Here is a 26,207-nt window from a genome sequence, read left to right on the forward strand (position 1 = left end):
ATGTCTCATATATTAGACTATATAGTAGCAACGGTATAAGATAGAGGTACCAGTCTATCCGCCGGCAACATCGTTACAGCGAATTTAAGGACGCTGTCTAACAACGCACCGATAAGGTTCGTGAAACACTTTAACGAGCGGACGTTGTAGGACAGCGTTAGGCTCTCGCTACAAGAATTCTAAGGATATCCTTAAGATGGTGTTTTTACGAGTAGCTTCGTGAAACGGGCCCCGTGACTACCTGAATCTGCAATGTCTGTGGGTGCAAATGAATATAGCTGTTCATAGTGCTTATTGCCCTGTGTACAACAAGCATGGTTGGCAAGATAGCACGGACACATAATACAAGATGCGGTGTGGCATAATACACTGTAATAGCAAAATGCCTTACATTTCACTTTCTGCTCTTGGTCCTCTCATTTTACTAGCATCCTGACCAGTTGTTGTGCAGGCTCCTGTGTACCCATTTTCAGAAAAGACTCGGCTGTTCTCCTAGCGAGCGTGCATGCCTGAAGCTAAAAAAAGCAAATACTCACATCCTTGCCTTGAGGCTACATAAGTACTCACAATAATGAAGAACATCAAGCTAAATTACAGAGCAAATACACATGCACAGACAAGAACAATGAGAATTCGAGTGAACAACTTTACATATATATGGTTAGTGTGATCGTGTTTACCTTTCACTTAGCTGTCAGAATGGCCGATTTGTTATACAATTGTTGTATTTAGGCAATTTTCTAAGGAAAGTCAAGCATACAAAGAGCCTGAAAGTGCACTACTAATTAAACCTCTAAAAAAATCCTAAAATGCTATTAAACCCTAACATACAAATCAGCATTTATTCAGAGAAAAAAATGCTTTCCATTCTAGTTATTTCCACAAAATTTTGATCACTACCTTCAAAAATGCCTCTTTCTGTTCCTGGTGTTTGTTGATCAGCTGAGAAATGAGTGTGGCTTTATCCATTTGGCCAGTCTTGTCCGAACAGCACCAGTCTTCGTCTCGTTTGTATTCACGTTCAAGAGACTCCAAAACAGAGTAAACCTGCAATGATGCAAGGAAACCCATAAATAAACAAACAAGATAACAAGAATAACTAGACAGAGTGCACTCACGAAGAGTGCATACCTCCGCCAGCAACATGCTTGCTGCCTCGCTGGCTCGTGGGTGAGTGATATCGATCGGATCGCCGCGCTGATATCGATCGCTGCGAACACACGAACCCACGAACCACAAGAGCCGAAAAACATAACCTCCTCCAACTCCGTTGGGCGGAGGTAATGATCAATGCCGCAGTGTGATCTTGCTCATCTCAGGGCTACTGCTTCACCACTACTCGTGACCTTACTGGCATTGCTATTGACAATCATACTGCTGTGGCTGCTGCTGCCGCTGCTGCTGCTGCTCCCAGTCATAGTGCTAGTATTGCTGCCAAAACCACGTGTTGTTACTGCGCACATACTGCATGACTGTGTATGGCGCACACGTGAGTGGAGCTGTCGATTACAGGTCCATCTAGAGCACATTTAAGAACATCTCGGTGTGTTTCATCCATAGAAATATATATATATATATATATATATTATAGTAACTGAGTGTTTACTCTATATTGAGTATGGCTTTTACATACTTATAATACTTTTGTGTTATGGAAGTATTATAATAGTAATATAACATTAGAATTTTGACGACATTCATGCGCACGTTGGTACTGTTTCCTTTCTGTGACGCGTGCAGTAGCGAATCGTGACCTACGTATTACCGTAACCCTAGTGTGTATCGTGTTACATCTCTAGATAGCTAGTCACCTCCGTGTTATGACAGGCAGAGGGTCGGTAGCCTTACCAGGTGTAATAAACTCATTTCTCACTGACGATGAAGCCAAAATTGGCCGTGAAGCTGCCTTGGCTTAAAAAAGTCACACCAGCAATGGTCACACTTATCTCAGCCCTCACAGTCAGCCATGCTGGTCTGCTAGCCCCCGACCTCGCCCTCCCCCTCCCCGCCGGACCGTATAGCTTCGTGTTAGCGACGTCTGCGTCACCTGTTCGGCGGGTCTTGTAGAAGGTTCATCGGGAGGCGTTCGGGGAGGGGGTTGGTTACGGTGTGTGTAACGGAGGCTCGGGAAGGGTGGACGACCGCCCGGTCCATCGGTTGCTCGTCTCTGCCAAGCTCGTGTGGCGCCTCGTCGGCACGCACCTATCAGCTTGCTGGCCAACATGTCGTGAGCACCGACTCACAGCAACGCCTGTCTGCACGGCGTCCAGGGTTCGTAGTGGTCGCCGCTCTTCAACATCAGCCTCTGCGTCCTCTGCTGGATCTGCATCCGCGCCTCAGGCCCCGTCGTGTCCCTTGTCTTATGCAGTGTTTGTTCTCGCAGGACGGTGGAGGAAGCCGATCTGGCTTACTGCATGGCTTCGCGGACACGTCACTCCGCGCTCCGACTGCTGGTGTCTCCTCCTCTTCGACGCCACAGACGCCGGCTAGGGTTCCTGTCCGTCCAAGCGAATGCTATGTGTAGAACGGGGCCATTCCTGGTGGCCTTATATTCTGGGTGTGGTACCGCCACCACCCCTACCGCTTCGACTAACGTCACTCGCTTTAGTAATGGGCCCCCACGACGCTCACTAACGAAGAGTTCCCAGGGTAAGATAACTGGAGCATGTACCTACGACGATTTCCTTTCAGCATTTCAATGCCATGCCCGTTTTTTGAATAGTAGGATACGGTGGGGCCCCTTATTTCTAATTCAAATCTTCTGCATTAGTGAGAGCACTCCGTTCCCAGTCCCACGGGGCGGGGCCGTGTCGTCAAACTAGCACATGAAACACATCAAGGAATAAAACATCCACTTGCGCGATGCCACGTGTCCGTGTTTCGTGTGCTATGCCGGTTGAAGGTGCAAGCGCCTGTGCCTTGTATGTGTGCTGTGGACTAATATTACTTGTGATGTGTGTGTGCCGTGCGCGTAGGAGTGAGCATGATGTGCTGCGCGCTAATGGTCCAAGTGCGCGTGTGATGTATGTGTGTATGTTTCGCTATGAAAGTTGCCAGTTTTCTCTGTGTCTAGCCTAAAATATAATTCTATTATTGCGAGATTTAACACAGCATAAAGTCTCACGTATAAAACGGACGATGGTGTATTAATAAAATACTAGTTTTCATATATGTGTTATAGTGGCGCCGAATGGAAAACACCTGCAGTGTACATAATTATACGCCCATTAGATGTCAATAAAACTATAACGACAATCTCTACATTTCTAGCTCCCCGTGTCCCTGCAGCCCCCCCAAATCCATTCCCCTTCACACACGCCATCTACCGTGCGCGTGCAAACATGTTTAAAGCAGCTGTCAACTCATTTCCACGCTTACCCACATCACTACCCATAACGCATGCATGCGTGCATAAATGGCTCGCGCGCACGCACCAACACTGCGCACGCGCCCATACGCACGCACGCACACACGCTCGCTTGTTTCTCGCCGGCATATTCCGAATCCTCACATTACACCCACACCTACATTCATCGATAACCGTACTTGGCGGCTTTTCTGGCTTCCTCATTCGAGACACTCATTCATCAGAGAGACATATACAAGATTGCGCATGGCACAGCTTTGCTGTTGATCCTGAAGCTGACACAGCGGAGGAAAACGCCGCAGTTCCGCGGATTATGCCCACTGCGACCGCGGGGGATGTTCAAGGTATGAAAGCGCTCGTCCGCCAGTGGAGACGTAGCTCAGTTATACCGTAAAACTCAGTCGTACTCATAGTCCGTTACAATTCTACATTAACCTCTCACTTTTCACGCTTGCAGCTCTCAGTACTCGTTATAACTGATCGATCAGACGGTTGGTTTTTATTATCAGCAGATACGAGCAGCGGAGGCTCCATTACTATTTAATTGAGTCTGCCAACGAGCGTGTGTCTATCATACTATATCAGCCGAACCTTGTTAGTATGCTTGCAGTGAGAAGGTCCAATAGAGATAACTTAGATGATCCGACTGTAACAGTAGATGAGATATTCCGGCCATCCGCCCCCCCCCCCCCTAACCAGCTCTGTTCTGCTAGCCATCTTATGACAAATACGAGGCATAGTACGCGATCATATACCGCCTCTTCCTTGACTACTAGTTGTCATTAGGAAGAATATCTTCCGATCGGCCCAAATTATTGATATCGTATGTGTTGCTGCCGCATCATAGCGAGTTTAGGAGCGCTATTCATGAACGGCAAGCAGGTACATTTGAGCGTAAAGCCGGATACGAAGTTTGACCTCGCAAAATGTTTGTCTAGGAAGAATCTTCTTATGCACAAATCAGTCAGTGTCATAGGCAAGAGCGTATGTCGTATTTGTCATAGATGCAAGCAGAACATGTTGCCCCAACACACGGCTCGTGCAGCTTTGGAGTTAATCCTGACCCAGATGTACTACTGCGGTCTGTACAAGGCCTAGCCATTAAAGTCTCATACGCCTCACCGTCTGCCGTCTGGTCACATTTTCCTCGAATAATATACGATTTGTGCGGGCGATATTACCGGGCGGTCTGAGCGGCGTTTATATGGTTCGTACAAAGCGCGATTCTTTTCAATAGTTGCTGCGAGTAGCGCCTATATCTTTTATTGCACTCTCACACTTGGCCACACGAAGAAGCCATATTGGTTCTGAAATTCGCGTTTCGTTGTCGTTTTGAAAGTAATATAGTTGGAAAGCAATAGCGCGGTATATGTGGAGTGCGGAGAGATGCATTGACGCGTGGCATGGATACCCGGCTGTCGTAAGGATTCAGGATAGAATGCGCGCGCGCAAATAGTTTGGCGATGTCAGTACAGGCGAAACTCTTCATTGAGGTGTCAGTCAGCTGTTGCTTCGGTGATGCGAAAAACGGGTGTTGAATATGCGTGCGCCTTGTGTTGTGATGTGGTGTATTGTGCTGTGTGTGTGTTGTGTGCGTGTCGGCCGTTCTGTGGCACGGTGTGGGGTTGTGTGTCGTAGCGGCTGGGTTATGATGTGTCCCTCTAACCCTGCTCCACGTGTTGCTGTGCGCTGGCCGTGCGCAAGTGCTGCCGTGCCGTGCGTCGGCTGTGCCTGTCGTGGTGTGTGTGTGTGTGTGTGGTTGTTGTGTGTGTTACGTGTGGTGCTGCGGCATAGCATAATTGCGTGCGGGAGTGTACGTGCCTGCGTATGCACCCCGCCACGCAGCATTTCGTAAAGATGTGAAGCAACGGTAAGGAAATGTGGTGAGCGTGTGGTTGCAGCCAATGCTCCGCCTTCTCCTATCCTCCCCCAGAGAGAGCAGGAGTAGGAGCCCGGCTCTCCTCCTCCCTCCCTTCGTGGTCGCCACGGAGAGATGTACAGATATGAGATGGTGATTGATTGGTATCGTGTGTACGGCGAGGGGAGGAGGGAGAGACGAGAGAAGAGAGGAGGAGAGGACGAGGAGAGCAGATGAGAGCAATAGAGAGAGAGAGGAGAAGAGAGAGACAGAGAGAGCAGACTCTTTCATAAGCGCGTTCAGAGATTGAAACGAGCGCGCGCGCACACGCTGCGCGGCTGCGTTTTAGGCGATTCCCGATGGACTGCTTCCTGTGCACTCATTCCTGCCCTGAAAAATTAAACACAACTTCTGAAATCATGCTCCGTCCCCATGATCCCAAAATGCCAGCTCGCGGCAGGCTTTTTTCCCCCACACTACTCGCACGCGGATATTAATATTTTTTAGTAGTTGCTTGGTGGCGTTAATGCTGAAATCTTATCCTTCCTTTGTGTGCTGCAGCGTGGGGCTGTTTGTGTGTGCCGTGGCGTGCGTGCGTGCGTGGCGTCGTGCTGCGTGGCTTAATGGATTTCGTGTGCCCGGTGCGTATGTCGGCGCGCAGCCGCTGCCACGACGCCAACCCGGCGAAATGCGGTGTGTTGTGTGTGTGCTGTGTGTGTTGTTGGTGGTTGGTGTGCTGTGTGTGGCGTCGTGTGTGCGTGATTGTGCGTGTGCTGTGCTTGCGGCGTGTCTGTCGTGTGTGTTGTGGTGAGGTGTGTGTGGTCGTGTGTGTGTGTCGTTGTGCGCGTGCTGTCTGGCATACAGACGAGATGTGGATATATCGGGGAGCTGAGAAAAGTGGTCACACACGCAGCCGGCGCGACATTTTCACGCCCACATTGGCGTGCTGCACGTGCCAGCTGAACATGCGCTTGTGGTGACAACAGGATTTTCAGGAGGCAGGGCGGACAGAGATGTTAGAGATTGCATCTTCATGGTTGTCGCCGAGCCTCTCGGAATGTGTAACTCGTGAGGGGTTCGGTCACGCTGTGGATCGCGGGCGGACGGTCTTACTGTCAACACATGTCAGCGGGCACACCGGTGTATAAACTCTGAACAGAAAGACATATCCCTAATCAGGTGATACATGCACGCCGCGGTGGGTACTTGAGCGCATCGCAGCTGTACCAAACACGGCGTGTACACTCTACGCTTCACGCCGGGACACGCGTGGTCTGGGTGGCGCGGTTGCACTGCACGCACAGTACGACTACACGCACACACTCTATCAGAGCGACACATCGCACCACGCACGCACGCACGCACATCGGTACACACACCAGAGCACGCGGGAACAGCAGGCGCTCTCACGCACTGCTACTGCAGCAGTCACACACGGACCGGGCGCGCACGCGGGTATGAGCGCGAAACAGCACACACCACGGTGATGTGTCGCATTGCCACACATACACGCCAATCAGGAGCGTACCGAGGGCGCAGCAGCGACGGCGCACACGGCGACGGGCACTACCACGCGTTACTGAGCAGCTGCAGCCCGCTCCACGGCGGGACGCTTGCGCAAGCAGTCAGCGACCACGCCAGCGGCATAGCACCTACACACTAAGCTACGGTAGTGCAGCGCGCACGCTTACTCGCGTTGCGCGTGAATCCCGCTATCTCTGATGTCGCGTCTCACTCAACGATCCGAGATTAGCAGCATCATCCGACGAACGCGGCGGGGCGCCGAGCGTAGAACTTTTTCGGCTGTATCCGGCTCAGTCGGTTGGTATGGCTGCGTGTATGATGCTTTAGGGCGTCTCCGTCTGCCTTGTGTGAATGTGAAGCGTGTGTGGCGGAGAGGCGGGCGTGGGGTCGGTTTCGGGGACGAGGTAGCGAGCTATCTCGTCGGTGTGATACGTGTTATTATCGGCTCGTATGCCTTTCAAGTCTACCACTTCACGTTCAATTCCATCTGTGTCGCAAGCCATCCACTTGCCACACGTAATTGTTACAGAGCGCTCATACTAGTATATACTAGATATATATATATATTATATATTACTATATACTTTATATATATAATATATATCATATATACACACCATATATATTATTACGATAAGTCCATCTTTATCTCATCCCCCTTACTTAATTCCTGATCTACCTATCCCTGACCATATCTAATCTATTCTATCTATGCTATCTATCTATCTAATTTGAGTCTATCTATTCTACTATCTTTATCTCATCTATGCTACTCTATCTACTCTATCTATCTATCTACCATCTATTTCTCTCTCTCTCTTCTTTCTTTCCCCATCTCTCATTATAGTCTATTATTATCTATCTATCTATCTATCTAATCTATCTGTGCGGGGTAGGGTGAGGGTACGGTCCAATATGTATATAATACTACGCTAGGGGTATACTCTGATATTATAGTAGGTATTAGGCGCATAATAGTGATTATATGATCTATATATTCATATATATATTCATATACCAAAGTATAGTATATCATATAGCTCCAGCTCCAATCTCCAGCGCAGCCACACCGTCATGGTTCCGGAAGACCGAAGATCGTGTGCCGCAAGAGTAGATTTAGTAGCTGGGCTAGTTGTTTCAAGTTAGCGGGTGTATACATTCGGTTCTTGCTGGGCAAAAGCGGAATGGAGAATTCGTGTCGTTAGCGGTTTGTGAGTCGTGTATTCTGCCGGAATTGCCGTGGGTTGTAGTGGACGAGTCGAAAGCGAGTCGCACGATGCGTATAGTGCGAGAGGGAAGTGAAGACGGTTGGGGTTTCACATTTTTGAACGCAGAGGTTGTTTGGCGCGTACCGCTAATACGTTATAGGGATTGGTTTTAGGTGGAGTGGGTCTTTGCGAAATAAGGTAGTAATTTGGATCGGAATGGCCAACTATTTCGTTTTGATTTCGAAGTCACAGGCGCTCCTCTTTCTCAACGTCCTTTATGGCCATGTTTCCTTACGTCACAGTGAATTCAGTTGACAGATGAGGCTAGTACTGTAGAGCTTAATGAATCAGTTATCCCATGAATGTATGCGATTGAGGTGTGACTAAGTTTTATATTGGGTAATTATGTATGGCATGGGAACACGTCGTAGCTGAGAGGGCATGCAGATGATTCGCAGAAGTGATGGAAAGTGGCGCTTAGAGTATACCGAATAGAGCAGCGATATACAACGAGGAAGCATACGAATAGGCAGAACAAGCAGGATGAGGGGAGAGAGGGCTTAGAGATCGACAGGTTGGGAGGTCTTACCATTGAGATCGATGATGAGAGATGGGTCGGAAGCTAGACGAGTGGGAGCTCTCAGATTATGTGGCACAGAGAGTATTCGGAGAGATTGTGAGAGCATAGACGAAGAGATGATGAGTTCCAACACACTTAGGATTCATTGGATTGAACGAGTGGGCTGAGAGGAAATCGGTCGTAGTGGTTGATGACATTAGCTAACAGTTTAATCTCTTCGTGCCCTGATACAAAACGGAGTGATTCGATTAGCTAAATGTTTATACTGTACTGATAAACAAATACGGTGACTAAAACTTCCAGGCGAACCGCAATGCAGTTCTCTCGCGTTGGCCCAAAGTAAGCGCACGTCCAGGAATATATTTGCTTGCGAAAGAAATCGATTTTTCAAGCTAGCATGCCGGACTATCAGTTGATCGTGAACCGTCGGGATGGCGGTGTCCCGCTGATGGTGCACAGCAGAAGAGGCGACTTCTTGGAGTGCCCGGGTCCTAATTTGGATGAGCAGCGACGGAAACTCTTGGTCCTGTACACCGATCCAGGTGCCTAATGGTAACAGTGATGAGGAAGACTAGCTTTACGCTCTCCTGGTCCAGAAAACTGGCACTTCACTCACCTCTCTTAGCCCGTTAGCTGGCCTGTCTACGGCTGCTGGCTTCGCTGGCTTCCCGGCGTGCGCTGGTGTTTTTTGGCGGCTGGCTGGCTTCGGGCTGGAGCGGCGCTGGGTTGGGCTGGCTGGGCTTGCGTTCGGCGCGTGGCGTGGCGCGTGCCGAGGACTGGGGCTTGCGCTAGGGGCTCTCGCCGAGGACGGTGACGGCAGCTGTGATGTCGTGAGATCGTGCGCGGGGCTGGGGCGGTGGCGGCCTTGACCGACCACTACGACCTGCGACGGCTTCGTGCACTACCGAGCGTTGCTGAGTCGCGTGCTCACACAAAGGTTGGGCTGTGTGTCCGTGATGACGCGAGCTGATGGTGCGTGCCGTGGTGGCTGGCTGGTGTGCTGGCTGGCTTCGCGCTGGCCAACGTGCTGTGGTGGCCTGACGATGTTGGCTTGAGGCTGCGTCTGGGTGGGCTGGGCTGAGGCGGTGGCTGTGCTGGGCACACTTGCTGCGTGTACCACCGGTGGGCTTGGCTGGTCTTGGATGGTTGGGACTGACTGTGGGTCTACAATTGGCTGAAGCCTGTGGCCGTGGGCTGCGGTGGCTGGCTGGCCTTGCCGAACAGGGTAGGCCTGGGCTGGCGCGGTGGCTGACTGGCGGTGGCTTGGCGTTTGACGGCGTTGGGCTCGTGAGCTCGGTGGCTGCGGCTGGGGCTACGCGTTGGGGGTATGAGCTCGGGGGGAGTGGGGAGGCAGTCGGTGTGGGTGCGCTACGTCCGGGGTCGACGCATGTGGGCGGTACTGGGCAGTGTGGAGACTGGTGTGACATGTTCTGTGGTTGACCGTTTCATACGTGACGTGGACGTGTCGACCTAGCCAATGCTGTGTAGGGCTTCAATCTGTCCCAGTGCGGTGCAGAATGATGGTTATTACGCGGTTGGGGCTGCTGGGCTGCGTCTGAGGGGCTGGCTGCGCTGGGTGCTGCGTTGCTGGGCTGTGGCTGGCTGGCTGGGTGGCTCTGGGCTGGCCATGGCTGCGCTCGCTGGACCTTGGGTTCGGCGTGGCTGCGCTGGGCTGGCTTGCGCTGCCTGCCTTGCCTGCCCTGCCTGCCCTTTGCCTGCCTGTCCTGTCCGCCTGCCTCGGCGCTCCTTACTTGTCTGCCTGCCTCGCGGCTGTCGTGGGCCACTGCCTGGCCCGCCTGCCCTGCCTGCCGCCTCCGGGCCTACTTTGTTTCTTAGCCTTTGCCTTTTTGGCCTGCCTTGCGGCATGCCGTGGGGGCCGTGTGGTAGCCTCCTGCCTTGGCACTAGGGCCCTGCCGGTGCCTTTGGACCCCTTAGACACCTTTTGGCGCCTGTCTGGATACACTTGGATCTATAGCTATTAGAGATGTAACGATACACTAAGGTTCACCCCGCCATACCTACTGCCTTGGCGTCGCTTGCTACTTGGCGCTGTCCCCCTTGCCTGGGCTGCCTTGCCTGCGCCGTGTGGGCCTGCCTTGGCCTGCGCGCATTGCCTTGGTCTATTCGAACTGCCCTTATCCCGTCATCCAGAAACATGAGAACCAGTTGCTCCTGCGCTGTGCCTGAATGTCGTCGTGCAACTTTCTACATGTTATACTTACTATTACTAACCTACTTCATGATCAACCAAGACACTTGAGCTATCTATTAAGTGATGCCTTTTGGTTGCTACCTAGAAGCATACTGCCCTTGTCCCTAGAGAGCCTGTTCTCATGCCTTTAGAGTCCTGAAACACCTATCTGCCTCTGCACGCGGCCTGTTCTAGCACCTTATCCTGTATCTCTCTCTCATATACTATATATTTCTTGGCCTATGTCTCTAAGCCATCACCCGTGACCTGGTCCTGTCTTTGGCTCTCTTAGACTCTGTGTGTGCTACGCGTGCACTGGCACTGGCCTCTAAATCTCGAAACGCCTCCTCACGACTTCAACCGTGTGCGCCTCGAACCTATACGACCAATTGCAATCGCCAGTACTTCCCACACACTTTCACTGGGATTCGCTCCCGCCTAAACCGGATAAACTCTCAGGAAAAGTCAACAAAGACCAAGCTGTCTCAAACGCGTCGTTGGCGTCGCAATGCGGATCGTGTTAGAGACCTTTGTAGCACTTGAGTCACCGGTGGGAAGAGCCCATGAAGCGGCGCTGCATAGCTTGCTAACATGATTCAAACGTTCGACAATGCCTTTAGCGCTAGGATTGCATTGCTGGCCTGCTCGTAATCAAACCACGTCTTCTTATACTCCGCCTGTGATATTTAAATGCTCGATTTGCGCATGTGATAATCTACAACGCCACACGCACACGGCACACACACAGCACACACACGTCACACACGCCAATGCACACAACACACCGCACGCCACGCCACGCACGCACCACGCACGCCCACGCATGCACACACACACGGCATGCACACACACCACGCACGCACGCACCGGCACGCACGGCACGGGCAAGCTCACCGCCGGCAAGTACGCACGCACGCACAGCCACACACACACACACCACACGCACACACACACACACACACACATATATATATAATCCTCTAAGCTATATATATATATATATATATATATTACTGGGTAGTAAGGGTCTATGCCCAATCGTTTTTGGGATTACTTAAGTTTAGGGGCACTCCTCCCCCTCATGCAGCAATTCTTCGCAGTCTAGTGTAGTCAATAAGACCTCGCCTGAGTGAATATAAGGCTATCACCTAGAACATAGGTTAGGCGCTTCAAGTAAGCGCGGTGGAAAAGCAGTAGCCACCTGGCTCGCGAGCGATAAGGAAAATCACCACCACCTGCTCAGAGCTATTATGAATCAAGCTTTAAACCTACACATATACCCCAGGAAGACTCTGAAACGACAATAACGAACTGCATTCGATAATATTTGCGTGTTGTTCGCTACTTGCTCTGTCTAAACCGAAGATGTCAATCCACCGCCAGGGAACCGGCCGCTGGCCGAGCTATGCGCACTCTAAATTTTGGACAATCTATGCGTTTCGACAATACTTCCGCCAATTAATGGCTTCAGGAATTTCGCATAAAAACTTTTGAGCGTTTTTTTTTGTCGATTGTGTCAGTTGCAGCAGTGATGTGTTAAAGCGGTGTGTTCGCGGGCAGGAAAATGCAGTATATAGCATGCGACTGTATCGTCCGTGTGTCCGTATGTGGTGCAAGCGCACGGATGTCCGCAGCGACATGTCACATGTCATATGATCGGGGCTGGCGGTATACCCGAAATAGAGCAATCCGCAGTTTCAGATGCGATATGATATGACTACTAGGCACTTTAGATTTGAATTTAATTTTTTTTCTTATTTTAGGGTAGGCTTTAGGTTTAGCGTTAGGTTTAGGTTTAGGTTAGCTTAGGGTTAGGGTTAGGGAGTTATTTTTTTTTTTTAAGTGTACCGTAGTAGTCATACTCTAAGTGCTGAGTAGTCATATCATATCGCATCTAACAGCCGGGTGCGAGAAAGTTACAAGTTACCATTACGAATTTACATCGCTATTGTATTAAGTGTAGTTATTTTAAGTATTACCAGGGGGTAAAATGACAAAATGGGTAAATGTAATGGGGTAATGCGCGTTAATTGCGCTAAAGGTACAATTGCGCCTAAATGTGCCAACAATGTCGACAAATTTGTCATTGATTAACACCCTGATACTTGCCGCAACAAAACAGCCGACAGATCTGCAACCAACGACGACATACAAAGATAATAAAAAGAACACATTGTGGGCCTCCGCCCTGAGTTTGCGCTTCTCTGTATGTTACTCGCTTGCGTGATTAATACAATAACATCAAGCAGTCCATAAAGAGATCTCGGACGTGATGCGGCCCATTGTACTGCCAAGGCGCGTCGACAGATTTGACACTTTCTCGCTTGCTCCTATTCCAACTCACGCTACGCCGCACCTTCTGCGTATTATTATTTTTCCAACACGGTGGTGGCGACCCACTCCTTCACAGCAGCCCAGAATTGCCGATATTCTTTCAGGAACTCTAGGGTTATCTCTGCTAGCTTCAGAAAAGGGCGGGCCTCGGAGAGGGTTTGGCCCCACTCGAGAGAGACACGAAATTTAACATGCTGTGTTTAGCGCACCTGCCGCCTACGGTTCCGCGACTCCGATATTCTTGCGGCACTCTCTCGTGTCGCGACGGGCTCGAACTTCCGATACTCGAGCCCAGAATCGAGAGACCAGAGAGCGCCCGGCCGGGCTTCTATTGCCGCCATGTTGGCGTGCGCGGGAGCCGTACTGCACTCTTCGTGAGTGCACTCTGTCTAGGTATATTCTTGGTTATTCTTGTATGTTTATTTATGGTGGGTTGCTTCTTGGCATCATGGCAGTCGTTTACTCTGTTTTTGGGATTTGGGGGGCAGTCTCATTTTGGAATTGAAACGTGAATCGCACCGAGACCGGGGTTCAACGAACTGGCTGTGGACCGTTAGGTTTCTCGGATTTCTAACAGTACTCGCGCCAAATGGATACCTCTAGTCTCTCCTGATCAACAAACACCAGGAACAGAAGCAGCATTTTTTGAAGGCTAGTTATTCAAACATTTTGTGGACAGATAACTAGATGCGAAAAGCATTTTTTTCTCTGAATAAATTGCTGATTTGGTATTGTTTTGGGTGTAATAGCATTTTACCGGATTTTTTTAGAGGGTTTAATTTGAGTAGCTGCATCTTTCAGGGCTCTTTGATGCTTGACTTTCCTTAGAAAATTGCTAAATTAACAATTGCTACGTTTTGGTACGCTGCGCACCTTCTCCCCAAGATGTGTAAGTATACCAAGTTTGGTCACGCTAGGTCAATTAGGGGTAAAGTTATAAAGCGGAAAGGAAAGTGTCTGTGGCGGTGGCAGCTGGACAGACATGAAACCATAGTATCCCCACCGACTTCGTCGCAGGGATACAATTACTGAGAGAAACCATGCTCGTTATAAAATAATGCTTCCCTGCTGGCACCATCAAATGAGAATTCTACAACTGTACTATGGAACCCTACATTTCCATGTGCTTTATATAGCTAGAACTTTGGCATGACAGTCCTCTCTATGTGTTCTCTCTACATCTGGCCTGTGATCGATTTACACAGTAATTACATATACGCGTGAGGATAGTCAATTACACAGATGAGGGTATGCATGTATATATTGTGGCACGGGCGCATCAGACAGCCACGATAGACCCATCTGTATATCCAGGGCAGACGATTCAGGCGCAATCGACGCGCTATACGCTTTTATGCTGCCAAACCCCCGAGGTCACATACATTCTTTTCTGCACGACCTTTAGACCTTTAGTGGTGCCGACGTGACATTTCCGTGGGACGTAATAGGTACGAGTGGGACTGTTGAATCGGGTCACGGCAAACGGGCATTAACACAAACGGTGCACATACTCACATTGACAAAAGTGCTGCGCCTACAAGCGCGTTTTACGAGCGGTTGTTATTCCTAGAGGTCTCTCTCTTGTAATTAGGACATTGTGGACATATCGTGGCGAAAATTTGCATCTGCGATTGTGTCAGATTATCCTAATTAACTGTCCCAGCTGGAGCACACTGGCGCTCAACCACTTAGCATGCTGCTGAGAGCTCCGGGAAGATGCACCGCCATAAGGAGGCTGAGGAGCAGGCCAGTGAAATATGATTACCGTCAGCCTTACAACCGACACTCGCGCGCGCGCGACGCGATGCTCACCGGTGGAAATGTTGAATTGCATGCGCTCCTGGATCAGCTCTCGTAGCTTCTTGACCCAGGACTGCTTTATCTCCAGAGAGCCGGCTTTGAAGACAATCCTGTAGTCGGGGAGCGGAGTGCGACCCGTCCACAGTGCAAACTTGCACTCGTCCCCCTCCACATGCTCCGTGATGCCAACCTCTGACGTCTGCGTATAATGGACACGGCGGTGAGTCGGCGAAACAAAAGCAAACCCGCGGCACCCTCGTCACTAACGCCTTCCAGCCCCCTAACAAAGACGCGAACACCACCTACTTCGCTGAGAACATTCACGATGTTACACGATAGTACAATGCCTTCCATTAAGCCGTGCTATGCTGACAATTCCCCAATCCTTGCCAATAATCGATAACAGACAGAAGTGCGTGTCGATATGTGAGCGCATTTTCCCCGATGTAAAAATCCTTCACAGTGCGTAGACGGAAACCATTAAGGTAACCTAACAACATTGACGCCAATGGAAAGACATCCTACCATTAGCTTGCTCTTGGAAATGTATTTGGATTTTCCGTTGCTGTCCTTGATCTCCTTCGCAAAGAGGAGGCACATCTCGAAGAGGAACACGTGTCTCTCACGTCCCTTTCGTATCAACTGCTTCGGGTCCCAGATGGTGAAATTGTCCTGCAGCAATACCTCCCCAAGAGCTTCTTGTGTTTCCTGCAAAGGTGGTCATGTAGAAAATATAGTTACATTGACTACAGGAACGGTCGACTTATCAGAATTACACTTACTGGCAATTAGACATCGAGTTTTTTTTATCAAATTTAGATAAACGAACGTGCAGGAAATATATCCGGGAACGACAGAATTATTTTTATCCATGATTGTCCGTGAAATATCTTTTTGGAAATCATCTATTGATGCATGATAAATGAGCATGATGTTGTAGACAGTAACAGCTTTGTCAAGAGTTCGTGAACATGAAATATTTACATAATGAAATTTCATTTTACTGTGGGAGCAATTCGGGGAAAAGCAATGACATAAACCTAATAAAAAATAAATTATATAGCAAACTCCTAAACCCCGTGAATCCTGCAAAGTGATTCTCGATCCACCTTGCTGAGTAGCCAATATCTACCAACTTAAGTAAATTTTCTGACCCAGAACGAAGCATGGACATATTTTGTTTAGAACACACCCATTATTTACCCAATATTGTCAAAGACCTAATCTATTAAGAAAACCAGCAGAACAGAGAGCCCTAAAAACTAGCATTAACTTGAAGATAGGCACGTTCTTGTACACAGTTAAGGAGAAACGCAATCAAAAAAAATAATCGAAACTATTAGCAGAGGGCACTGGTAGCACAGGCTCTGATAAGGGCCCAATACGAACGTGGACCTTGTCTATTCTATGGGAACACAGCAGTACTGTGTAAGCAAATGCATACTTCGTATCCTTCTAACATGCTCAGATGCATCGCGTCGTTGGCTTTCTTCGGTACATTCAACATGACTTCTAGGCCATCCTAAAATCAACGACAAAATTCGCACTAATTACACAAACAAAATATCACAGCTTGCTCTGCGAGCAACTGACGGACTTAAAAAAATATGGACTGAGTAAATAGACACTACTGATTTACCAATTAGATGACATACATTAATACTAGTTTTTGAATAGCAAACCAACTCCTGGTAGATATTGGTCTAATAATTTCTCAACAAGAACATAAAGAGTTCCCAAATATCTTTATATTCGGTCATGTAAAACATATCAAAGCATGACAACAGGGGGCTGTTGTCAGATACATCATCAACAGTTATGACAACACACGCCTACAGTGTTATAACTTGTCATGTGAAATGATATTTAAAGACTTATGATATTCATAACTCTTTATGACACTTCTGACAACAGACCCATTTACTCATATTATAACAAGGCTGCGATTATTTGCCATGTATGAAATACAAACAAGTGCTACCTATACCTAAGAAGGCGATATGCCTGCAAATTCAAGTATTAAAAATGTTTATCACAAATATAGATTTATAGATTTTTGGTTCTTCAATGAGATAAGTGACGCACATTATGCGTTATCATGTGACATCACCTACCAGTTAAAATCGACATCACTATATTGCTGGAACATGGTTTGCATATATCTGTTTATCTACATTGTACTGTAACAGGACTACTGTGTTTAAAATGTTATTATGGCACTGCTTGCACATGTGAAAGTGGAGACACTGGTTAATTATTAATTAACAAAATCACTTTTAAAGGCTATTAATTTACCTTGATTTCGCCTCTTCCTTCCTCGCAGCAGGCTAGCAGGTCCTTAAGAAGGAGCTGGTATTTCGTAATTCTCTGCACAGGCTTGATAAGATAAGCAGCTATAGACAAGCCTAGGTTGTATCTACTCTGGAGGGTCTAAACGAATACAAAACACACAGAGAGAACGAATTATAATATTGTAATTTTTTTAAATTTCTAAATAAAACTATAAAAAATGAAGATTCTTCTTGCAAGATGATATAGAAACAGAAAAGGAACTGTGCATTAAACACTGAAGATAGGACAATGTCATATGTGTGTGGTGCACAAAATATGAAGATCTGCTAATTTATGGTGCTCAGCCACATCACAGCATATTTTGTATTATGCGTTAACTTGTATTTTAGGCAGATATAGTGTGCAGATGTACTTTCCTTCCCCAAAGCTACTCACATCAAAGAAGTTACCACCATGTTGCACAAGTAGAGAGTTGGAGTCTGGTTTGTTCTTGCAGTATAGGACATATATTTGAAACTTGGCAGCCCAAGTAACAAAACAATGGCCGACATCTTCTGGCAGCATTTCATACTTCTCGAGTTCTCGCAGAAAAATCCTGGCAAAAACCACATTTTATGTTCAGCTACTATCACAGCAAATTTTGCCCTATTTACAACTTGTTAAAATAAAATCTAGCTCCTCTCATTCACCTACAAGATCCACCTTCACAGAAGAGAGGTGGTTATAGTCAGTTAATATATGTCAGTACACATAGTGGTGCTATAAAAATTACTATTGTAGACTAGGTATACACAGAATGCTACTACCATCAACATCCTTGTGAACCTCAAATGTAAGTTTCTTTATCTCCTGTACTGAATCAAGCAATAGTTTACCTACCGATTATGAAATTCATATATTTCTTCCATGTTTCCAAACAGGATCTGACTTTTCTCTCGGATTCCAGGAGGACAGTCAGGAGAATTCTGCATTTCCTTTAGGTAATGCTGAAAATGATTAAAATTCATTGAGTTTAATACAAAACTAATGATCATCAGTACACGATATACAAAACTCAACTAAACCATGCATGTCCAATAGATTCCATAGAACCAACATTCGTTAGAACGTAAAATTTAATACATTGATAATGCATCAGGTGAAAGTTAAGATTGCTCCCTCAATGATCACAGTTAATCATTACTTACACTATACAAAATCTTTGATATCATCTATGTTCGATTTGACAGTACTAGCGTGAAACCCATCTGGGCCACTCTGTGTCAGTTATATCTCCCACATTCTATTTTACACTGCTGACATAACACATTACTGCATTGTCCCATGACCACATCAAGGTCTATCTATTTTACACAGCTGCTGGCAAACCTTACTGCATAATTCTGTGTCCACAAGGCCACACTTAAAAAAATCTTTGTTTGCCCACACCCGGACCCAGGCTGAAAAGTTTGGGTAGGTAGGTAGGCTTAAATTTTTTTTTGAGGGGGGTCTTTTTACAAAGTCAGCATGGTGTCTACATGCTCAGGGGTGCTTGTGTGGAGATACCTATTATGTTGAATGTTTGTTTTGCTTGGTACATATAATGTATTGCCTACAGATTTATATAATGTACAGTGATACAACTTGTAAAAAAAAAAGAATGGGAAAGATCAATAAAAATGTTTGAGTCGGCCCCTTTTTGGCGGGTCGGTCGGGTGAGGGCAAACAAACAATATTTTTATTATGGCCCAACATCATCTTCATTCTATTTCATTCCCTGAATGTGAACTTTTTCGTGATTTCCTGAACGAATTCCCCGTGCTGGATGTGAGATACTAACCTTGATGCACTGCTCCAAGTCTCTCACGTACACACGCTCCGTCTGCAGCAGCTCGGCCATGATAAACTCTTTCCTTCGAGCTGACTTGCGCTTCTCTTCTGTCAGCTCCTTGCTGGCGTCCTTCAACTTCGCCTCCAAGGTCGGGTCACTATCCCGGTTCTGACTCAGCCGTTCCATGCTGTCACTGCTTGCCTGTCGAGCAAGAGTAAAACAAACCAATGTCAGACCTGGTTGCCGTGAAGACAATCCCCACACGGAATAGCAGAATATAACAACAATAAAAAACAATAATAACAACAATAACAACACATATAAGAACAATTACACTTTTCAATAATTGTTCGACCCGCGTAACCGAATAAGGCAACAATTAGACTTTTGATAACTGTTCGACCAGCATAACCGAATGAGACAAGTTTCACAATTGCCGTAGCCGTGCGGAGACGCGTCGTTGCCGGCAGCCGCTTACATCATCCTGCTCCTCCTGCTTGTAGCCGAGCTGCTGCTCCAGCTTCAGGCGATACTTCTCCATGCGCGAGGAGAAGTCCTTGTAACGCTTGTCGACGGCCGCCACCCATGACTTGATGCTGGACGCGTGCGCGTGACCCTTCTCCACGAGGTTGTCTGCAAGCTGGATGAGCAGCTTCACTTTATCCTTCGTCTCCTGAAATGTGAGTCCGGAGAGAGTAGTATCCTTCACCACGGTGAGTTAGTCGAAGGTTTGAAATACAATGGGTTTCAGAATGCCCTGGTCATTTGCAAGCCTGGGTAAAAGTGGAGGGTTAGCATGGAGCAAGCCACTCCACCGATAAAACCCATACATTACGGAAAAGGCATCCAAAGGTACTCCTCTGCTGCTGAAGTTCAATGCAAACCAAATTTTTGAGTGTTATTTTCATGCACGCGAGCTTGAAAAGTAGCAACCGAAAAATACATTTTAATTTTTTAACAGTCAATAAAGTGGTTATGACATATTACACTTACAATCATCATAACTAATTGTTATGTTTCTGGCAATGGGTCTCTTGCTATAAGGGTTAGTAATTCCCACAACATTGCAAACAAACACTCTTACCTCTAGTGCATCTCTCTCAAACAACCTCAGCTGAAGACATAACTCCAGCTTGAGTTTCCTGGCTGCCCACAGCTCGTTTAAGTGTGCTCTCGTTTCATTCAGATGTTTCAGCATTTCAGCCAAGTGCTGGTAGGAGCTGTTCTGCCCATAATCTTCCGTGACAGCTCTAAGGAACAGGAAGCGAAAACAGTGACTATGCACAAACGAACTTAAATGCATTTTTAAATAACTTCTCTCATTTCATGCGGATAATGTAGAAATGTCTTATAATGTACCTCCGAGTCTTTTACCTAACAATGTTTCTGCAAGTAATAGATAAATAGTAAATTGGAGATACTTTAATATTACAGAAATGTAGCAACCTTTCATGTAACTAAATTATACATGTGGAACTAGGGTCTACTTTGTAAGCCAGACTTATTTGTGAAATGCGTGCACAGCTAGATACAGTCAAAGGCTAGTTAATTCTCATATGCCAGAAAACATTCCTTTATCTCATTTACATGTTTATTATATGTACTATTTATGTACTATCATAAGTTATTTGACTCGCACCATTTTTAAGTATTGTTATCTCCCAGACAAGAAATCTTAATTTTACAATCTAGAGCTGGATATACTTGGATAAAATCGATAATTTTTGTCTAACTTTCGAACAAGTAGAACGCGAGGATGTGGTTACCTCAACTGCTCCAGGAGGGTTTCACCCTCGCTCATCGTGTTGATTGATGCATCCAGCGTTGCCTCCCTCTGCTGATGAAACTGATTCAATAACGCTTCCGCCGGCTCGACTGAATCAGCAATCTCCGTGGATTGCAGCTCCGCCTTCAGATCTTCAAACCACTGATTAAGCTGAGGAAAGATGAAAACAGGAGCCAAATATAGAAACCCTTGTGTGAATCACTCCACCCCCCCCCACAGCTGCATCTTGGCATGTGTGCTTCAATGACCTAGTTATTGGACTTTACATGACCTAGTATTGATAATAATATAGCTGGCACACTAGATTGACCTGTAATATAGAGTTGAAGCACTGCATGTGCCAATGTTTTAGGTTCAATATCTACATGTGAACGTACAGCTGGCACACTGTCTCCCTGTATAATAAAGCTAACAAACATATATACACTTGCAACATAGCTAATGCACTAGATGTCACTGTGTAATATAGCTTGTATACGACATACAAATGTTGAATATAAGTGTATTATTTGATGTACTTCAAGTACCTATGCAATAGCTTGCCCGCTATACCATATACGCACCTGTGCAATACCTTGCAAATTTGACGTACCTATTCAGCAGCTGGCATACCTTATGTACCTGTATAATACCTTGTACACACTGCACCCACCTATGTAATATAACATTAGAATTTGACGACATTCATGTCACGTGACTGTTTCTTTCTGTGTATCGTGATAGGCATTGTATCGTGACCTACGTATCGTAACCCTAGTGTATCGTTACATCTCTAATAGCTAGTCAGTGTTATGACAGCAAGGTTGGTAGCCTTCCACCAGGTAATAAACTCATTTCTGCAGCTGACGATTGAAGCAAATTGGCCGTGAACTGCCTTGCTTAAAGTCACACCAGCAATGGTCACACTTCTCAGCCTCAAGTCAGCCATGCTGTCTGCTAGCCCACCGACTGCCCTCCCCCTCCCCCCGGACTATAGCCGTTAGCGAGTCTCTCACCTGTTCGGCGGTCTTGTAGAAGTTCATCGACGTGGTAACGAGCTTGTGGCGCTCGTCGGCACGCACCATCAGCTGCTGCCACATGGTGAGCACCGACTCAGCAACGCTGTGCACGCCGTCCAGGTCGTAGTGGTCGCTCTTCAACATCAGCTGCGTCCTCTGCTGGATCTGCACCGCGCTCAGGTGCGTTTTCTGCAAGGAAGCCGGATCGTTACGCATGCTTCCGACACCGTCTCGCGCGATGCGGTGTTTGCGACACGCTACTGTGCCAAGCGAATGCATGGCTGGTGATACTTGTACAAGCACACGTGCAACGTCACTCGTTTGATCGGCACGAAGAGATAACTGTAGCATGTACTACGACGATTCCTTTCAGCATTTCAATATGAATAGTAGACTACTGTATTTCAATTCCAAACTTCTGCATATTGAGAGCATGTCAGTCCCATCTAACAGCAATGAACAAGTGATTAACCAGTGTTGCTATGGGTAACTGCTTCTGTTTATATCCTGCTATTGGACAGGATTTCACTGAAATTCAGCAAGGTAAGCTTACCTCGATGGCATTCTGGAACTGATCATGCTCCCGCCTCATCTGCTCTGAATCTTGCAGGCTGTTGGGAATGGCGAATGTTGCACTCAGCATGGCTTCACCGTTCCTTATCCAACTGTTCACCTGCATTAATCAGTTAATTGCATATTAGTAAATGATCATACCCATACAGCATTATTAATTTACGTGTTATAATTAAATTTACCAAGACTATATTAATTATATACTGCATATAATATTCCAGATACTGCACAATATAGAAAACTAAGCTTTTTGATACTGATTATAAACAATTCTGACAAAAACTAACTTGACTCTTTTCTTTGATTTCAAAGTGGCTGGGGATCATAAGATTCATAACCAGAATAATTTTGGAATGGCTTATTTTACGGAAACCCTATTCCCGTTTATTATTTTATTCCCATGATAACCTTCTGGATGAACATTGACCTAACATTTCTTTTTAGTCTCCCTACCTGCTTGCATTCACTGTTCCTCCCCACCTCCTCTCACTCCCTACCTGCTTGCCTTCATTATTCCTCCCCACCTCCTCTCACTCTACCTGCTTCCCTTCATTATTCCTCCCCGCCTCCTCTCACTCACTACCTGCTTGCCTTTACTGTTCCTCCCAACCACCTCTCACTCACAGCCCCTACTTGCTTCCCTTCATTATTCCTCCCAGCCTCCTCTCACTCCCTACATGCTTGCCTTTACTGTTCCTCACAGCCACCTCTCACTCGCAGCCCTTACCTGCTTGCCTTCATTATTCCTCCCAGCCACCTCTCACTCCCTACATGCTTAGCCTTTAAGCTGTCCTCCGCAGCCACCTTTCACTCCACAGCCCCTATCCTGCTTGCCCTTCATTAGTTGCTCGCAGCGACCCGATAGCACACCCCTACATGCTTAACCGTACTGATTTCTCCCAGCCACCTCTCAACTGCCGTAACATGCTTACCTTTACTGTTCCTCACAGCCACCTCTCACTCCTACCTGCTTGCCTTATCAACCCCCCCTGCCCTTCCTCACTGCACTACTGTCTCCTCGCCTCACTCACCACCTCTCCTCGCAGCCCTTACCTACTGCACCTTCATTAATCTCACCGACTCAGATTATGCTACCACCTCTTAGCACTGCACCAACCTGCTTGCTTTCCACTATCGTTGCTCACCTAAAGCGCACGACGATCGAGCAGCAAGCAACAAGCCCTACTGCTTGGCTTCACTTAGCCTCTCTCACTCCTACCTTTGCTAGCTCAGCTATAACCAATCCCAGCCACATCATAGCCCAGACACCTACCTGCTGCCTTCAGCTTAGCCCTCACTCTCACACGCTTCCTATTCGGCCTGCTTAGCTTCAGGGTCTACTTTCCCACCAGCCTTCCCACCTCTAGCACAGCTACCTGCTTAGCTTCACTCATTCCATCCAAGCCCACCTCCTCTAGGTCGCACAGCTACCTGCTTAGCGTCACTATTTCACTTCCCGCTCCCCTCTCCGGCATCACACCGCCCGCCCCCCCTGGATCCCGCTCACCCTCATCTTCCTCCTCCCGCACTTACCTCCACCAGCCACCTCCGTACAGGCCAGCTCCAACGGTACCTGCTTACTTCAACTAGGAGCACCATTCAGGTTCCCCACCATGCACCTCTAGCAGCACCCAACCTGCGTGGCTTTCACTATTCCCACCGCCACTCTAGCAGCATGCCTACCTGCTCTTAGGGCTCACTAATTCCACCAGCAGCACCTGCTAGCACAGCCTAAACCTGCTGTGCTTTCACTCTAGGCCTCCTCCACTCGCCTACCTGCTCTGCTCACTACTTCAACCAGCCACCTCTAAGCAGCACCTACCTCTTAAGCTTCACTATTCCCACCACGCCACCTCTAGCAAGCAGCACCTACCTGCTTGGCCTTCAACTTACCTCCTCTTCACTCACCCTACCTGCTTAGGCTTTCCATTTGAATGTCTATTCCACTCAGCCACCCTACAGCACTACCTCTTGCCATTCACCTTAGCCTCCATCTCATACCTAATCCTGCCTTGCCTTCACTATTCCACCAAGCCACCTCCATACAGGCACCTACTGCTTGCCTCACTAGCCTCCTCTTCACTCCCTAACCTGCTCTGCCTTCACTTATTCCACAGCCACGCTCTACGCAGCAGCTACCGCTGCTTAGCTTCACCTAATTCCCACCAGCCAGCCTCTAGCAGCATCGCTAACCGTGCCTTATAGCTTCACTATGGTCTCCCACCAAAGCCCCCTCCTAGAGCAGCAGCTACCCTGCTTAGCTTGCACTATACCTAGACAACAGAAAGATGCCCGAATTAGATCAATCAAATAAAAATCCGTAGACAATAATACAACCGGAAATGCATAGAGTAAAAGAACTTCGGAAATGACCAAAAAGGATACACATGACGCAGAACGGCACTCGTCGCAAACCAGGAGGTCGACAGAATGCAATCAATCCCATCAAAAATGCCTGCAATCACTAAAACAAATCATCATGCAATTGTAAGAAGTCAAATTATAAATCAACAAAAAAAGAAACAAAAAGAAGATATACTATGCAGCGAGAAGCACATAGACTCAATCGAATAAAAAAAGACGACGAGGACGAGATAGCACATAAATCACAAAGAAAAAAGAGACAGTGATAGCGTTCACTAAAAAAAGCAGTATGGACAGAGATTCGCCACAGCCACCTCTAGCAGTCACCGTACCTGCTTAGCTTCACTATTCACGCAGCCACCTTAGCCAAGCACCTACTGCTTGCGTTCACTATTCCCACCAAGCCACCTCTAGCAGCAACGTACCTGCCTTAGCTCACTATCCACCACGCCACACTCTAGCGCACCTACCTTGCTTAGCCTTCACTATTTCGCCACCAGCCACCTCTAGCAGGCAGGCTCACGTGCTTAGCATTCACTATTTCGCCACCAGCCACCTTAGCACAGGCACCTACCTGCTTAGCTTCACGTATCTCCACACCAGCCACCCTAGCACAGGCTACTGCTTGGCTTCACTATCCACCAGCCACCCTAGCGAGGCAGCCTACCTGCTTAGCTTTCACTATTCCCACCAGCCACACTCTAGGCCAGGCTCACCCTGCTTAGCTTCACTATTCCACCAGCCACCTCTAGCAGCAGCCTACCGCTTCACGCTCACTTAATTCCCATCCCAGCCACCGTCTAGCAGCACCTACCTGCTTGGCTTACATGTTCCCCAGCACCTCTAGCAGCAGCGCCTACTGCTTAGCTTCACTATTCCCACCAGCCACACCTCTAGCAGCAGCGTACCTGCTTGCCTTCACTTAAGCCTCCTCTCATCCCTACCTGCTTACTTTCACTAATTCCACCACCACCTCTAGCAGCAGCCTACCCTGCTTAGTCTTCACTATTCCCCACCAGGCCACCTCTCTAGCATGCACTATCTGCTTAGCCTCTCACTTTCCACAGCACACCTCTAGCGCAACCTACCTGCTTAGCTTCACTATTCCACCAGCCACCTCTAGCAGCAGCCTACTCTGCTTCGCTGCTTCACCGTAATTCCCACAGGGCACCTCTAGGCTAGCAGCCTACCTGCTTACGCCACAGTCCACCGACTGCTAGCAGCACTACTTGCGTACTTCACTATTCCTACCAGCCACCTCTAGCAGACACACTACCTGCTGGCTTCACTATTCCCACCAGCCACCTCTACAAGCACCTACTGCTTAGCTTGCACTCATTCCCACCAGCCACCACCTTGCCCAGAACCTCCTCTGGCTTGGCTTCCTGCTCCAGCAGGCGTAGCTGCGTGCACTGCTCCAGCTTGATGCGCTTCATCTCGGCCATGTCCTCGAGGTCCAAATCTCGCGCTGGGCTGGACACGAACTCGAGCAGCGCGGGCGAGTGCCGCGTTGTGCGGCCTC

The 26,207-nt window shown here is 47.8% G+C and overlaps 1 protein-coding gene across 1 annotated transcript in view; it reads right to left on the reverse strand.

The window, feature by feature from the left end:
* The window catches only part of LOC106812329 (triple functional domain protein-like), a 61,096-nt gene that overhangs the window by 2,886 nt on the left and 32,003 nt on the right, over nucleotides 1-26,207 (reverse strand). The window contains 13 exon segments of the mRNA XM_014816172.1: nucleotides 14,875-15,061; nucleotides 15,388-15,570; nucleotides 16,307-16,384; nucleotides 17,158-17,292; nucleotides 17,590-17,749; nucleotides 18,034-18,140; nucleotides 18,974-19,165; nucleotides 19,443-19,637; nucleotides 20,049-20,214; nucleotides 20,731-20,900; nucleotides 21,746-21,937; nucleotides 22,302-22,425; nucleotides 26,063-26,204. Of these exon segments, the coding sequence (XP_014671658.1) occupies nucleotides 14,875-15,061; nucleotides 15,388-15,570; nucleotides 16,307-16,384; nucleotides 17,158-17,292; nucleotides 17,590-17,749; nucleotides 18,034-18,140; nucleotides 18,974-19,165; nucleotides 19,443-19,637; nucleotides 20,049-20,214; nucleotides 20,731-20,900; nucleotides 21,746-21,937; nucleotides 22,302-22,425; nucleotides 26,063-26,204 (2,031 nt within the window).

This window comes from Priapulus caudatus, unplaced genomic scaffold (genome assembly GCF_000485595.1).
Source record: "Priapulus caudatus unplaced genomic scaffold, Priapulus_caudatus-5.0.1 Scaffold635, whole genome shotgun sequence".
Lineage (NCBI taxonomy): Eukaryota > Metazoa > Priapulida > Priapulimorpha > Priapulimorphida > Priapulidae > Priapulus > Priapulus caudatus.